Here is a 15,005-nt window from a genome sequence, read left to right as displayed (position 1 = left end):
GGATACATCTATGGGCATACCCAGGAAAGATCATTGGCGTCGAATCTATGGGGGGGGGGGGGGGGGCAAAGGGGCATTTGCCCCACCCCTACGGAAGTGTTTAGGCAGACAAATCATTTATCCCCCAAGCAATTCCCGAGATGAGGACAAATCTCGAACTTTCTAAATGGAAAATTGTCCAAGTATCGCCAGAACTATGCACCAGATCGTTGCATTGCAATCATAAACATGCAAAAGCTCCGCTATACAGGATCCCTTTCGATAAACTTTGCACACTTTTGACATTGACGTATATTTCCCTAATTTATCAAAGGGTGTGTAGCAGATCTTTCGCTTAACAAAAGCACCCTCATATGCAGAGGCGTCGATGGGGGGGAGGGGGGATGGTTCCCCCATAAAAGTGGGACAAACGAAAGCGAAAAATATAGCTACAAACGGCAGTTTTTTGAGTGTAAAATGTCAAAATTTTAAAGCTCGCTCGCTCCGCTTGCTCGCATTTAACCGCTATGCCGTTCTCCTAATGTTGCTGCCACTGACTGACAGCAGGTGCGCCCGGTGCGCCCCCTTAATTTCCAAAGCGAAAAAAAAAAAAAAAACAGCCACAAACGACAGTTTTGGGACTGTAAAATGTCAAAATTTTTAAGCTCACTCGCTTCGCTCCCTCGCATTTAATCATTATGCCATTCTCCTGATGTTGCTGCCAGTAATTGCCAGCAGTTTTCGCCCGATGCGCCCCCCTTAATTTCCAAAGCAAATATATATATATATATATATATATACAGCCACAAAGGACAGTTTTTGGGACTGTAAAATATCAAAATTTTCAAGCTCACTCGCTTCGCTCGCTCGCATTTAATCATTATGCCATTCTCCTGATGTTGCTGCCAGTAATTGCCGGCAGTTGCGCCCGGTGTGCCCCCCTTAATTTCCAAAGCGAAAAAAAAAATACAGCGACAAACGGCAGTCTTTGGACTGTAAAATGTCAAAATTTTGAAGCTCGCTCGCTTCGCTCGCTCGCATTTGATCATTATTCCATTCTATTGATTTTGCTGCCAGTAATTGCCAGCAGTTTTCACCCGGTGCGCCCCCCTTAATTTCCAAAGCGAAAATATGCCTACAAACGGCAGTTTTTGGGACTGTAAAATGTCAACATTTTGAAGCTCGCTCGCTTCGCTCGCTTGCAATTAATCATTATTCCATTCTCCTGATCTTGTTGCCAGTAATTGCCAGCAGTTTTCGCCCGGTGCGTCCCCCTTAGTTTCCAAAGCGAAAAATATAGCTACAAACGGCAGTTTTTGGACTGTAAAATGTCAAAATTTTGAAGCTCGCTCGCTTCGCTCGCTCGCATTCAATTATTATGCCATCTCCTGATGCTGCTGCCAGTAATTGCCACCAGTTTGCGCCCGGTGCGTCCCCCTTAATTTCCAAGGCGAAAAAAAAAAAAAAATACAGCGACAAACGGCAGTCTTTGGACTGTAAAATGTCAAAATTTTGAAGCTCGCTCGCTTCGCTCGCTCGCATTCATTTATTATGCCATCTCCTGATGCTGCTGCGAGTAATTGCCAGTAGTTTTCGCCCTGTGCGCCCCCTTAATTTCCAAAGCAAAAAAAAAAAAAACAGCCACAAACGACAGTTTGAGGGACTGTAAAATGTCAAAAATTTTAAGCTCACTCGCTTCGCTCGCTCGCATTTACTCATTATGCCATTCTCCTGATGTTGCTGCCAGTAATTGCCAGTAATTTTCGCCCCTTGCGCCCTCCTTAATTTCCAAAGCGAAAAAATACAGCCACAAAGGACAGTTTTGGGGACTGTAAAATATCAAAATTTTCAAGCTCACTCGCTTCGCTCGCTCGCATTTAATCATTATGCCATTCTCCTGATGTTGCTGCCAGTAATTGCCGGCAGTTGCGCCCGGTGTGCCCCCCTTAATTTCCAAAGCGAAAAAAAAAAAATACAGCGACAAACGGCAGTCTTTGGACTGTAAAATGTCAAAATTTTGAAGCTCGCTCGCTTCGCTCGCTCGCATTTGATCATTATTCCATTCTATTGATTTTGCTGCCAGTAATTGCCAGCAGTTTTCACCCGGTGCGCCCCCCTTAATTTCCAAAGCGAAAATATGCCTACAAACGGCAGTTTTGGGACTGTAAAATGTCAACATTTTGAAGCTCGCTCGCTTCGCTCGCTTGCAATTAATCATTATTCCATTCTCCTGATCTTGTTGCCAGTAATTGCCAGCAGTTTTCGCCCGGTGCGTCCCCCTTAGTTTCCAAAGCGAAAAATATAGCTACAAACGGCAGTTTTTGGACTGTAAAATGTCAAAATTTTGAAGCTCGCTCGCTTCGCTCGCTCGCATTCAATTATTATGCCATCTCCTGATGCTGCTGCCAGTAATTGCCACCAGTTTGCGCCCGGTGCGTCCCCCTTAATTTCCAAGGCGAAAAAAAAAAAAATACAGCGACAAACGGCAGTCTTTGGACTGTAAAATGTCAAAATTTTGAAGCTCGCTCGCTTCGCTCGCTCGCATTCATTTATTATGCCATCTCCTGATGCTGCTGCGAGTAATTGCCAGTAGTTTTCGCCCTGTGCGCCCCCTTAATTTCCAAAGCAAAAAAAAAAAAAAAAAAAAACAGCCACAAACGACAGTTTGAGGGACTGTAAAATGTCAAAAATTTTAAGCTCACTCGCTTCGCTCGCTCGCATTTACTCATTATGCCATTCTCCTGATGTTGCTGCCAGTAATTGCCAGTAATTTTCGCCCCTTGCGCCCTCCTTAATTTCCAAAGCGAAAAAATACAGCCACAAAGGACAGTTTTGGGGACTGTAAAATATCAAAATTTTCAAGCTCACTCGCTTCGCTCGCTCGCATTTAATCGTTATGCCATTCTCCTGATGTTGCTGCCAGAAATTGCCGGCAGCTGCGCCCGGTGTGTCCCCCTTAATTACCAAAGCGAAAAAAATACAGCGACAAACGGCAGTCTTTGGACTGTAAAATGTCAAAATTTCACAGTGATGTCGCACATGCGGAGCAAGAGCTGAAATACCACGATTTAGTCATTCAATAATATATTGTGAATATTTCATTTTCTTATTGTTTTTTTAAAGAAAAGAAAACAAAATTTTCACCAAAAGTGTGCACCAGATCGCTGAATTTCAGGGCTGAAAATGCAAAATCTTCCTCGTGTAGGAGAAGGCTACCACCCCCATACACACCCTCTCCCCGTTCGGTCGTTCCGCTCCCTCTCACATATATTTAAAAAAAAAAATGTTTTCATACTTTTAAGGTCTGATTTTCCACCGAAAGTCATCTGATAAGCAAAAAAAAAAAAAAAAAAGGCAACAAGAACAAAAAGTCTTCATATTTTTGCTGCCACTTTCCTCCCACATTATATTTCATGTAAAAGAGTGGGACATCCGATCCCTGTATAAAGTGTGTGTGTGTGGGGGGGGGGGGGGGGGGCACCAAGCTTCTCCCCCCCCCCCCCCCCCCCCCCCCCCCCCCCCCAAGGCTGCGCCGGTCCAGTGGGCTTGTAATCGTGGTGATGGTTACCATCCCCCCCACTCCTCAGGACGGATTTACGCCGTTGTCTTCATATATTCATTGAAATCTACATTGAATCATAACTTCGTGACAGACACACGCAACACCAAAAAACATAACAAAATTGAAAACAAGAACTAAACTCAATTACTCAGAAGTAGAATCTTCCTTGTGACGAGGACAATGTATCATTATGAGCTATCCATAGACGTAGAGCATTCAGCCACAAGAAATTTGTGAGCCCGGGGTTGTTGTTGTTGTTGTTGTTGTTGAGTTTATTGGCGTTTTTCAGTCAGACTTGACTATTTACGCCACTCTGTACGGTGCGTTTGCAGCTGTACTTGTACAGTGGCTAACTGACTGGGCTGAGGCTGGGGGTGGTGGGTGTATGGGTTGGCTTGTCGAGTCCTGGTTCGTGTGTGTCACGTCGTCACTGCTGGTTGAAGTCGTTTGATGGCGCTCTTTATTCTGTGTCCTTGCTGCGCAACAGCTCCCGGCAAATATTTTATTTCTTTGTATTAGCATAAATAACTTTATTTTTGTGGTTAATTAAAACAAATTGCTGTCAACCTGAAACAGATTTTGGTTTTGAGGCATACACACCGGGCACTTTTATCATTATGTATGCTATTCCATAATCAACTAGTGTTAACATATCAATACAAACTATAATATCCAATATTTACCAGTGCATCTAACAAAACATATGATATATTTTTGTTGAGGATGATTCAATATATTACCTATAGTAAGATTACTTACTCCTAGATAACTTTGCAACTGATTTCTGTATTCTTTATAACCCGGACATTCTAAGAGGAAATGTTGCACCGTTTCTAATGTACCGCACTGAGAACATTTACCATCAATATGTTTTCCTAATTTAAACAATGTTTCATTCAGTAAACAGCTTCCTACTCTTAATCTGTGAAGAATGTTCTCATCACGTCTGCAGTACAGATTGCTTTTACATGTTTGCGTTATGCAAACGCCCGGGGGGGCGCAGGGAATGTTTATAATGGTGGGCGAGGTTTCTTATGCCGAGATTACTCCGTCTTTACACCTTGTTTACGTACAGCGACGGACGCGTAGCGCGTGTGTCGCGTGTTGTTGTAATTGTTGCGCTATTTCGTAAATATCTTTTGCCATGCGCGCGCCATCATTGCATGTCGCGTGCGAAAGGCATCAAAGACGAATGTATGTCTTCTGAATTTACCAGAAATTAGTAATAGCCATGTCATCTTACCGGAAAGCACAAAAATCGGCTCAGAAGAGCCATCGGGAGAGATCGCAGGTGAGTTACGTTATTTTGTTTGAGCAGCAAGCAAATGCAGACGTTTTATTCGTGATTGGAAAACTATTCTGCTAATCGTAGTCCCACACGTTTAATTTACCGTTTTGTACCAACCTTGCACTGGTACAGTGGTGCATGATGGTGGTCATATCAGGTCACATACATGTATGGTGTAGACTAACCGCAGCAGCGACCCCATACTATGTTACATACAGCGCCCCGCGCCGGGGTTAGTAGTTCTAGGGGTAGATCTAGTAGAAATTTACTTCTTCCTCCTCAGCTTGCCATAATCATAATGTCAACATGGTCAATGTAATTTACCGGTACGTAGCCGGTATATTCTTGATAATAAATACTTCAACTCGAGTAACGTTAAACCTGTGCACGTGGGCAGCGTGGCTGTGCTTTTTTTATGATTAACCGTTACAATGATGATAAGACCATTCATTTATTGAAATTTTCATTTTTGAAATATTATGTCAAGCTGCGAAGAGAGTTTGATAGTTTAATTTAAATGATCAGTGCTGATACTGAGAGCCTAAATCTAGTAGAAGGTCTAGAAATCTACTAATTATTATGATATGTTGGTATAGCATTTAATCATCTCATCTGGAATTGAGAGGTCTAGCTACACTGCCAATGATGGCACCACCACACCACCTGTTCTGTGCTGTAGCCTGTACCTTCCTCATTGAATTATATATTTTGTGTCACTTGTGTCACGTTGTGAAGTTGTGTAAGAAACATGTGAAAGTATGGGAATTAGTTTTATCTGTGCTTTAATTATGCATCACTGGGTATCAAACCACACTGCACATGTGCATAGTGGTTGGTCTTTCTGCTTTTTGTTGTTGAAAAATGCCTTACGAATGAGTTAAAGTCTTCAACTGGCATAAAAAGTCAAAAGATGACATAAAACTCCTCTGGACAGATGGATTTTTCAGTTTATGTTCAGACTTGATGCTGCATGTGGTAGGATAGGCTCATCATGACAGAAATATTCATGGCATGAAATTTTGGCAAATTTGCCACTGGCATTATTTAATGCATGAATTCTAGAGTAAACAACCCAGCCCTGATATGTTGGCGGCAGGTTTGTACAGAGTGCCGATTTGTGGCAGGGCCCATTTTATTCATTGATGAAAAGGCCTAATCAGATGTCACTTCACATAACAGGATTAACTCCTGCTTGTGTTCTAAAGTGGGACTAATAAACACACATGATATACATTAGTTGTTTTATTGCTAAAATGAAAGTGCCCCTGCCAGAAATAGGCACCCTGCTGCAAACAGGGTTAGTTCCTCTATATTGTAAAATGTAAAATGTTCATGTACATTTTAATTCTGCAAGAGCCAAGATTAGCATAATTAAAATGCACACAAAAGTTCTTGTCTACACTACATACGTTGAGTGCCAAGTGACATTTTGCGAAAATTTCATGCCACTAAACAGGCCATTGGCTCCTATTCACAAAAATTCCATGTCAGGAAAATATCTTACTTTAACAGTAGTGTACAAGAACTTCCACATGCATTTTGATTTTGCAAATCTTGGCTCCTTCAATATTCGCAAAATTGAAATGTTCATGAAAATTTTTTGTTTTCCAGTACTCCGTTTCACAGTTAAATTAGCCATAAATCCATTCTTTTAATTTAACCTTGTTTTTGCAATGTCCCTGTCAGTCAAATGCAGCCTTCACTAAATTATGTTCTCTCCTTGTAGCCAGCAAGTCGTGCAAGACTTGGATTGCTTGAGAAGAGGAAGGACTACAGACTTCGTGCAAAGTAAGATGGGATATGATTGATATGTTTGCTTTTTGTTTGGTGCTAATATTGCTTGTTTTGTCGAGACCCTTATTTTTTTTTTTTCATTAGTTGTTAATACTTCTACCATTATGTTGTTTTGAAGAAATTAAATGTTGTTTACAAATGATTCTGTGTACTGGTAACAAGTATTTTCTGCCATCATCACTCATATGGCAGTGGAGAAACAAAAATGACTGATAATCTCAGTTACCCCTGTACACGTTTTCATGGAGTTCTTTATGGATGCAATCATGCAAAGAGTTGATTTTGGTATATAGTGCTACATTGTGTGTCTGTCAATTTTTCATACTAGTTCTATGTGTGCCAAACAATTACTAGTACCATGTGCAGTTATAGTGCAGTGAAGTTAAGCAACAAAAGCAATGTTGTTTCATGTCACGTAGGTATGCCTGTGCCTCAAGATAAAATTTCACATTGGAAGTCCTGCCATGTAAGATGATTCAAGATTTTTCCTGGCATTATAACATACCTTGGATAACATACCTTGGATGTGGGCGTTAAGTTATACTGAACTTATTTGCCCCTCGGTGTCGTCATTACATGACATTAATAACTTTTGGTTAGGCGCTGTGCAGTGTAACATGGACAAAAAAATATCCCATCGGGGTTGTATTTGTTCTTGTCTTGACTCCAAAACCTCTCTAGGTTAGACTTGAAACTATTCACGGATGGGCTGTCGATTACAAATGATGGCAACTTATTCCACTCACTAATAACTCTTTGAGAAAAAGAGCACTGTCTCACTTTGGACTTTACATGTTTCTTCATCATCTTAAACTTATGACCACGCGTCCTTCCTCCAACTGAAAACTCAAAAAAATCTGAGGACTTCATATCATCAATCCCATTCACAATCTTAAAAATCTGTATCATATCGACTCTATGCCGTCTGTATGCCAATGAAGGCAATTTCAAATGTTCAAGTCTTGCTTCATAACTCAAAGGTCTAATTGACCACCACACGTTGTGATCTTTCACTTAAAAAAGACTTAATCCACTTCAAGAGATTCCCAGTGATCCCATACGTTTCTACTTTCCTAATCAGTCGTTCGTGAGGTACACTGTCAAACGCCTTACTATAATCTAAATATATGCAATCAACGTTTCCACCATTGTCTAATACTTTAGTCCATGTTTCTGATACAGATAATAACTGTGCACCACAGCTTCTTCCTTTCCTAAAACCATATTGCTCCTCTGTAAATAACAGATTTGAGTCCATGTGTTGTACAATCTTATCTCTGACAATGGTTTCCATTAACTTACAAATATTACTAGTCAAACTCACCGGCCGATAATTATTTGGTTTCTTCTTATCTCCTTGCTTGTAAATTGGAGAAACATTAGCATTCTTCCATGCCTTTGGAAGTTCACCTTTTGACATTGACATAGTAAATAAGTCTGCAAGTGGTTTCGAGACGCAATCTACAATTTCTTTCAATATACGATTCTGCACATTATCTGGACCGGGGGATTTAGTTTGATCCAGTTTCAATATAACATCTTTCACAACTTGTTCTGTAAAAATGACTGTATCTAACTGTACATCATGAATTCTAGTATCCAGAACTGGAACATTTGATAAGTCTTCATGTGTAAAAACAGAGGCAAAAAAGTTGTTCAGTGTTTCTGCCTTTTCTGCATCACTTACTGCTATACCTCCATCTGGTTTCTCCAGAGAACTTAAACAGGGCTTGAATTTGGTTTTGCTTTGCACATACCTCCAAAAACTTTTGGGGTTACAACTCAATTCAGATATCAGTTTGCATTCAAAATCCCTTTTTGCTCCAGATACCACTCTAGTTACTTCATTTCTAGCTTTTCTGTAGCAATCTCTGTCTTTCTGACTTCTTGTCTTTTGATAACGATTCCAAGCTTTATGTTTTTTAACAATTGCTTGCTTAACAGAACTATTCAACCATAGAGGTTTCTCCTTCACTCTTGGTTTGACTTTCGGTACGAACTTATCAGTAAGCATTCCAAGTACATTCACAAAAACATCATTTGCAGAGTTAATATCTCCTTCTGTATCCAACACATCAAAAGGTTCATTGACACACACATATTTCCTCATACCATCATAATTTCCTCTGAAAAATGCATAACGTTCAGGTTTCTCAGTAGATAAGTAGCAACCTGGCAAATAGAGTTCAAATTCAAGAACTAAATGATCGCTCTTGCCCACTGGGGAAGATGTGTGTAAAGATTCCACCATATCTTCTTGGTTAGTAAAAACAAGATCCAAGATGTTTGACCTCTGCCCATCTCTTAATCGAGTAGGCTCATTTACTAACTGCAACAGAAATAGATCCTGAATAACTTGAACAAATGCATTTGCAAAGTCATTAGCACCTGTTCCCTGTACAGCAGGGATCTCCCAATCGATATTTGGCAGGTTAAAATCACCCACGATAAGCAAATTCTTGTACTGAGAATTCTCAACTTCTCGAAAGAGTTGTAACAACGCTATATTATTCGTTTCAAGGCTATTTGGACTTCTGTAAATGCAACCAAACAATAACTCTTCATTGTTGTCCTTCACGGAGCACCAGACACTTTCTTCAAAATCAGTTGCTGTGTTGCTGTTTAATATGAACATGTGCTATGACTTCATTCATACAATTCATCTCTCCAACTGTGAACTACTGATTGTACCAAGTCAAAAGACAAAAACAAAGAAAAGGATTCCTCCAAAGTATAAAGTAAACTGTACTGAATTTCTCGGAATTAAAATGGCTGTAATAGTTTACAGTTAAAAAGCAAACTCCGCTCATATTCCAGGGACTATCACCGCAAGCAGGATGCTCTGAAAGTGCTGAAACGGAAGGCTCTGAACAAAAATCCAGATGAATTCTACTACAAGATGATCAGCTCACAAATGGTGGTAGGTACACTTGTATCTAAGACAGTAGTTTATTATTTTTTTCATCTCTTAAACATTAATTGTATTGATCTGTTCATGAATGGATGTACAATGTGTATTTTGTGCACATATATCATAAAAGAAATAACCGAAACAAGTATCGAACCAATTTATACAGGGATGCTAGTGTTTAGGCGAAAGCCTGAATTCGAGTCCTGACAGTCTCAAAGTTCAGGCTTTTTCATGTACAAAGTATTTTTATGTCGTGGTATTTCAGGCCCTCTCTTTAATTCTAACTGGCATCTCTGAATTTAGAGTCATACCGTGAAGTTTTGTCTGTTGTGTTTGGCAACCTGCATTAGCATGCTGCTTTGACATTTGTGTAGGAGTAAGGCACAATTTGTTGATCCAGCAACCAGCAATGTGTAAAGGTGTAATTGTAATCAGTGTAATTGATCACTTGCCACCGTTAAGTTTCAATATCATGATGTACAGGGCATAATTTCTTTGGTCACAAAAGTTTGTGGGAAAGGGAATTATTGTATTGGCAATACTACAATTTTCTTTTTGGGTCATTACATTTGTGTGCTTGTCATCCCTCTGTCTTTGTTGGATGACAGAGGCATAAAATTTATACTTTCTGAATTTTTATTCCCCTTAACCCTAAAAAGGCCGGGGGGGGGGGGGGGGGGGGGTTGAATCACCCCCCCCTCGACATTTTTCGCGACTACGGCACCGCGCGAAATTTTTTGACCGCGCCGTTCACTGACTTTTTACTTTCAAGTCTCGCGCATCTTTTGACACCATTTTCGCCAAAATCGCGCATACCGTTACGACGCTGCATTACCTTTTATACATGCCTGTCAGACCGAAAATGGCTCAAAAACGTGATTTTGTGTATAAAGTCTATGCAAATGGAGTTTTCTCTTCTTATTCATAAAGATATGATTATTTTCACTTTCATAGGCTGAAACTAATTGATTTTAGCATAATTATGCTTGAAATAGGTTTTGTCATAAGTTTTGCGAAAAAAAATGATAAAACAAAAGTCGAAAAACAATGAAATACATAAGAAATTAATAAAACAATGAAATATATAAGAAATTGATTTTGATACCAGATTTTTTTTCAAGCACATTGTTAGGAATGCTACAAAGAATGTTATCACCAAAAATTAGGATTCTAGGAGCTTTAATTTCTGATTTAGAGCAAAAAGTATGATTTTACGCATATTAGCATAATTAATCATTATGACAAAAATTTCCATTTCTTTTTGTATAGTTTGGTAGATTACGCCACAGGTAATGTATGTGCCAATTTTCATGGTGATTGCGCTAGTGACGGCCGAGATCTCGGGGGGGGGGGGGGGGGGGGGTTGAATCAACCCCTCTGCGGCCACAGAACACCCAAAAAAGCTCGGCCTGGTTAGGGTTAAGCCATAGATGTCACCAAACAGTTATCACTGCAAATGATTCATTGAACTAAATCATTATTTTTGTCAATCACAATACATTACATGTCATAGAGATGCCAACTGCTACTTTTGCTGACTACTGCAGTAATTGATCTGTCCCCCCCCCCCCAAAAAAAAAAAGCAAAACAAAACAAAACAAAACAAAAAACGAACTTTGCTGGTTTCACAGAAAATACCATACTCTGTCTCTTTCCAAAATTGTATTACAACACAGGAAAGGTATATACACAATGTTTTTTCACCAAAAATATGCCTTTTCAGCCCTTAGAATGCTGCAATGCTTTTTATAAGGTTGACATCACTGATGCAGGTATGAAAAGCAGTTCAAACTAGGTTGCATTTATAAACTAACTCTGTGCATGTGTTCCCTCTGAAAGATGTGTTTGATATTTCTGTAAGTGTGACATGAAGGTGACTGAACTTTACTCTCCTTGTGTGTTTCCAAGGATGGTGTTCACACAAAGCGGAGGAAAGCATCAGCAGTGACAGAGGAGCAGATGAAGATGATGGAAACGCAAGACCTGAGATATGTCAACCATAAGCTTAACATCGAGTCAAAGGTAAGAAGGCAGTACTTTGTGATGCGGGAAGGTTCACTCACTTCTTACTATGGTGTCACAGACTTAGCTCATTTATAAGTTTGAATATGAGCACCTTCTATTGTAGTATATGTTTGTTGAATTTGAACTTAAATGTAATTATGTCAGATGTATTGGCAACTCTGACCCTTTATGTACGTGAAGAAATTGTTATTTTAGAGTAGGGCCTAATATATTGTATTTGGTAAATTGTAATTTTTGTTATGTTTTGTATTATGGTATGATTTGTTTGTAAAGCACACTGAAATTCTTTTCAAGTCTGAAATGTGCTATATATGAGAATTTGCTATTATTATTATTATTATTATTATTATTATTATTATTATTGTTATTATTATCATCATCATTAGATGCCTTCTTGGTGAAAATATGATTTCTGATGATCCTGATCTCCTTGTATGTCAAGTTGTTACAGATATTTGAAAGTGGATGACAACCTTCATTTCTTTCTTATTCTGTGAGTTGACTATCAAACACGTTGTCTTCATTAGCAGAGAAGGACCAAACAGATGTGAAAGTTGCTCTGTATCATAAATTGAATGAGGATCATCCAATGCTTCTGCTGTGCCCAACAACCTATTTTCCTCCTGACAGTACGTCTGTTTGATATTTTTAATCTCATTCTTATTTTTTCCTCAGAAAATCGAGAAGTTGAAATCCGGTCTACATATGTTGGGAGGAGAAGCTGAAGCCAAGCCACGCAACAAGCACATATTTTTTCTGGACTCTGGAAAAGAAGGTAGGCAGTTTAGCCAATATATGTGAACATTTCCTCCTTTTCGGATTTTCATACCAAGACGTACAGTTTGGACACTCATCATTCAATCAATCTTTTAGTGGAAGAGAAAAATGCATGCAATGACTTTGAATGTCAACTCTGGTCAATCATAATTGTTTAAAGCTATTGAGATGTTTAAGGTAATTTCATTATCCATGATGCTGAAGTTCCTTTTTTAGACGCAAGCCTCTTTCAGAATAGAGTCAATGTTTTTGTTATTGGTTTTTTATTTATTTTATTGGGAGGGGGGATGGGGATAGCCCTTTGAAAGATTGAAAGCAATTCTTTCTCATTCCTCCCATCCAAGTTGTTATTATATTCCCTTCATAATGTCATATTAAAAGCATGTTCAAGGAAAAGGCTGAATTTTGTACTACAATCTTTGTTTTTCTCTCTCTGTTTACTCGTGATAGCATCTCAGCCATTTCATAGTCATTTATGAATGTACATGTATGTCATCTCCTTTGCCTCCAACTGGCAGCTACAGACATCGACCTCGCCAAACGCCTGGACACCCATCCAGCCCTCCTGCACCGCACCCACAATCGCCCCACCACCAGCATGCTGTCCGACCCTGCCATGATAGCGGCCATGGCGGGCAGCACGGGGGAGGGGCCGAGCTCATCAGGCAGTTTCCAGGTAATTTTCTGGCCAGAAGATGCCCTAGTGCCAGCAGTAAAGAGCGTTGCAGCACCTCATCTTTTTCATGAGGATATGTGTAGGAATACTTACAGCAATTATGATTGCCTATTCACATAGGGCCTTTGGTTTTGTCAGAGAAATAAAAAAAAAATAACCAAGATTGGTAGTGTTCCTTTGTGTAGTAGTAAAATTTACAGATGGTTACAAGAAACCTCTCTAGTTTTCTATATGATATCTGAAAATAGAATATTTGGTTATGTGATTTTTTATAAAAATGCAAACGATATCTCAGTTGTAAAAGACAAAGAAAGAGAAGAAGCTATTGAATGGAAATTCTAAATGGGGAATCTTTTTGTCTCAGTGCATTAGAGTCTTCTTTACATCAATGATGGGATGGGATATGGTGCAATGAGGAGGACTGTACAAGTAAAACCACAAACTTTTTGCAAATTGTCTGGCATTGAATTAACTTTTTATGTGCAATTTACGTGGGTGATTCTTGGCTCCCAGCAAAATTCACGAAAATTTCATGCACACAAAGATTTGTGGTTTTACAGTACCAGGTATATACTGTCTGATAGATGGGTGTGTGGAGGTCAGTATTTAATCTGTTCATAGAAGCATTGCCTATTGCCTGTCTGTATACCATGCTCACTGTCGACTTGATCTGGCTTTGTTGTTTCAGGTCCTTGGCCGAGAGAAGAGTAAGCAGTACCAGGAGTTGGGCCAGAGGATCGAGAGGGAGAAGCAACTCAGAATCATCGCCGACAAGATGGCTGCCAAGAAACACAGCAAGGTGAGCTAGTTTTGTATGATTGTCCTTAAAACTGGAGCTGCACTTACTGGGAAACCTAGTATCGGTAATGGCAAAATTCTGCATAAGGTAGTTTCTTTACTTATTTTTTTGAGTCAGGAGATTAGTGTTTCACTGTGGATTATATAATATCTGGTGCTGAGTGGTCAATTGCGTGTTGTCTATGACAACGTCATGCAAGGAGGAGGGAAAAACACAAACAAATTGAATATGAAGAAATATAACCAAGAGATCAGGAGAATCAGAAATATGAGTAATGATGACTGTGTTTATCGAGTAGCATCCTTTGAATGTTGCAGCTCATTGTTTAAATTTTTACATGGAATAAAGTCTACTGCACATATGGCGGTGTGATTGATGCAATGTTCAGTTAACCTCCTTACTTCACACACTATGAAAATTGTTCATACTTTACTTTTGCAGGAGCTTGTTCAAAATCATACTGTAAATGTTCAGAGAAGTGTAGAGCGTTATAAGCCACATAAACCTGATATTAAATGTCAGAACAGAGTGAAAATTCTGTCTACTTATCACAAAGTAGAAATTCTCTCTACTTATCACTCTCACGCAGCTGTGTTAAGTTTGCATGTTGTGTATAACCATTATTGATTTCTTTTTAAAAGCCATTCGGAGAGTATATGGTATTCGATATTGATTTTTTTGTTTTCCTTCGCAGGAAAAAGCTCGCAAGGAACTTATCAAAGAGGAGACACCAGAATCAGCACCTGTCTACAAATTCCACTCCCAGCGGAAGAGATGACACAGCTCAGAGGGATTTTTTGTTTTTCCTTTTGATGAACATTTAGACATCATAGTCATATGGACACTTGCTTGAATTCAGCAGGAAGGACTTGTTGACAGCATTGCTAGGATGACTACTTATATGCTGTGGGAAAATGTTTTACAGTATGAAAGCTTGGAGATACAAATATCAGTAAAGATTTCAGGAATATGTCATGCAGCATTATTCCCTAATGCAAATTCAAGGCAAATCATTTCTGAAAATCTTTTGTTCCACATGCTACTGTTAAAGTATATTGCACAAGTGTGACCAGGATGGCTACTTCAAGCCCACCCCCATGTCCCATAAGATCCTCTTTTTTCTCTTTCCTTTCAAATGTCTTCACTTTCTATACACTAAAACTTCGCAGCGGTTATATTTCAAGAATTTCACAA

The 15,005-nt window shown here is 39.3% G+C and overlaps 1 protein-coding gene across 1 annotated transcript; it reads left to right on the top strand.

The window, feature by feature from the left end:
- Window positions 1–4,772: 4,772 nt before the first annotated feature.
- On the top strand, window positions 4,773–14,694 carry LOC139734314 (probable U3 small nucleolar RNA-associated protein 11). The gene is made up of 8 exons (XM_071645107.1): window positions 4,773–4,832; window positions 6,556–6,617; window positions 9,441–9,543; window positions 11,443–11,556; window positions 12,235–12,334; window positions 12,855–13,012; window positions 13,701–13,811; window positions 14,506–14,694. Exons 1-8 carry the CDS (start codon window positions 4,773–4,775, stop codon window positions 14,587–14,589), a joined length of 792 nt encoding a protein of 263 aa, XP_071501208.1. The 3' UTR covers window positions 14,590–14,694.
- Window positions 14,695–15,005: the final 311 nt, after the last annotated feature.

The sequence above is a fragment of the Diadema antillarum genome, unplaced genomic scaffold (genome assembly GCF_040938485.1).
Source record: "Diadema antillarum isolate AM-2024a unplaced genomic scaffold, OU_Dant_1.0 seq00000523_RagTag, whole genome shotgun sequence".
In the NCBI taxonomy this organism is placed as follows: Eukaryota; Metazoa; Echinodermata; class Echinoidea; order Diadematoida; family Diadematidae; genus Diadema; species Diadema antillarum.
The sequence above is the reverse complement of the archived record's forward strand: the minus strand, read 5'-3'. Positions and strand labels throughout refer to the sequence as shown.

Bases quoted from the DNA above. Each gene is read 5' to 3' on its own strand.
- LOC139734314 (XM_071645107.1), top strand. From the start codon at position 4,773: ATGTCATCTTACCGGAAAGCACAAAAATCGGCTCAGAAGAGCCATCGG. The intron at 11,557-12,234 runs GTAAGAAGGCAG...TTTTTTCCTCAG, and splicing joins AGCTTAACATCGAGTCAAAG to AAAATCGAGAAGTTGAAATC. The intron at 12,335-12,854 runs GTAGGCAGTTTA...TCCAACTGGCAG, and splicing joins TCTGGACTCTGGAAAAGAAG to CTACAGACATCGACCTCGCC.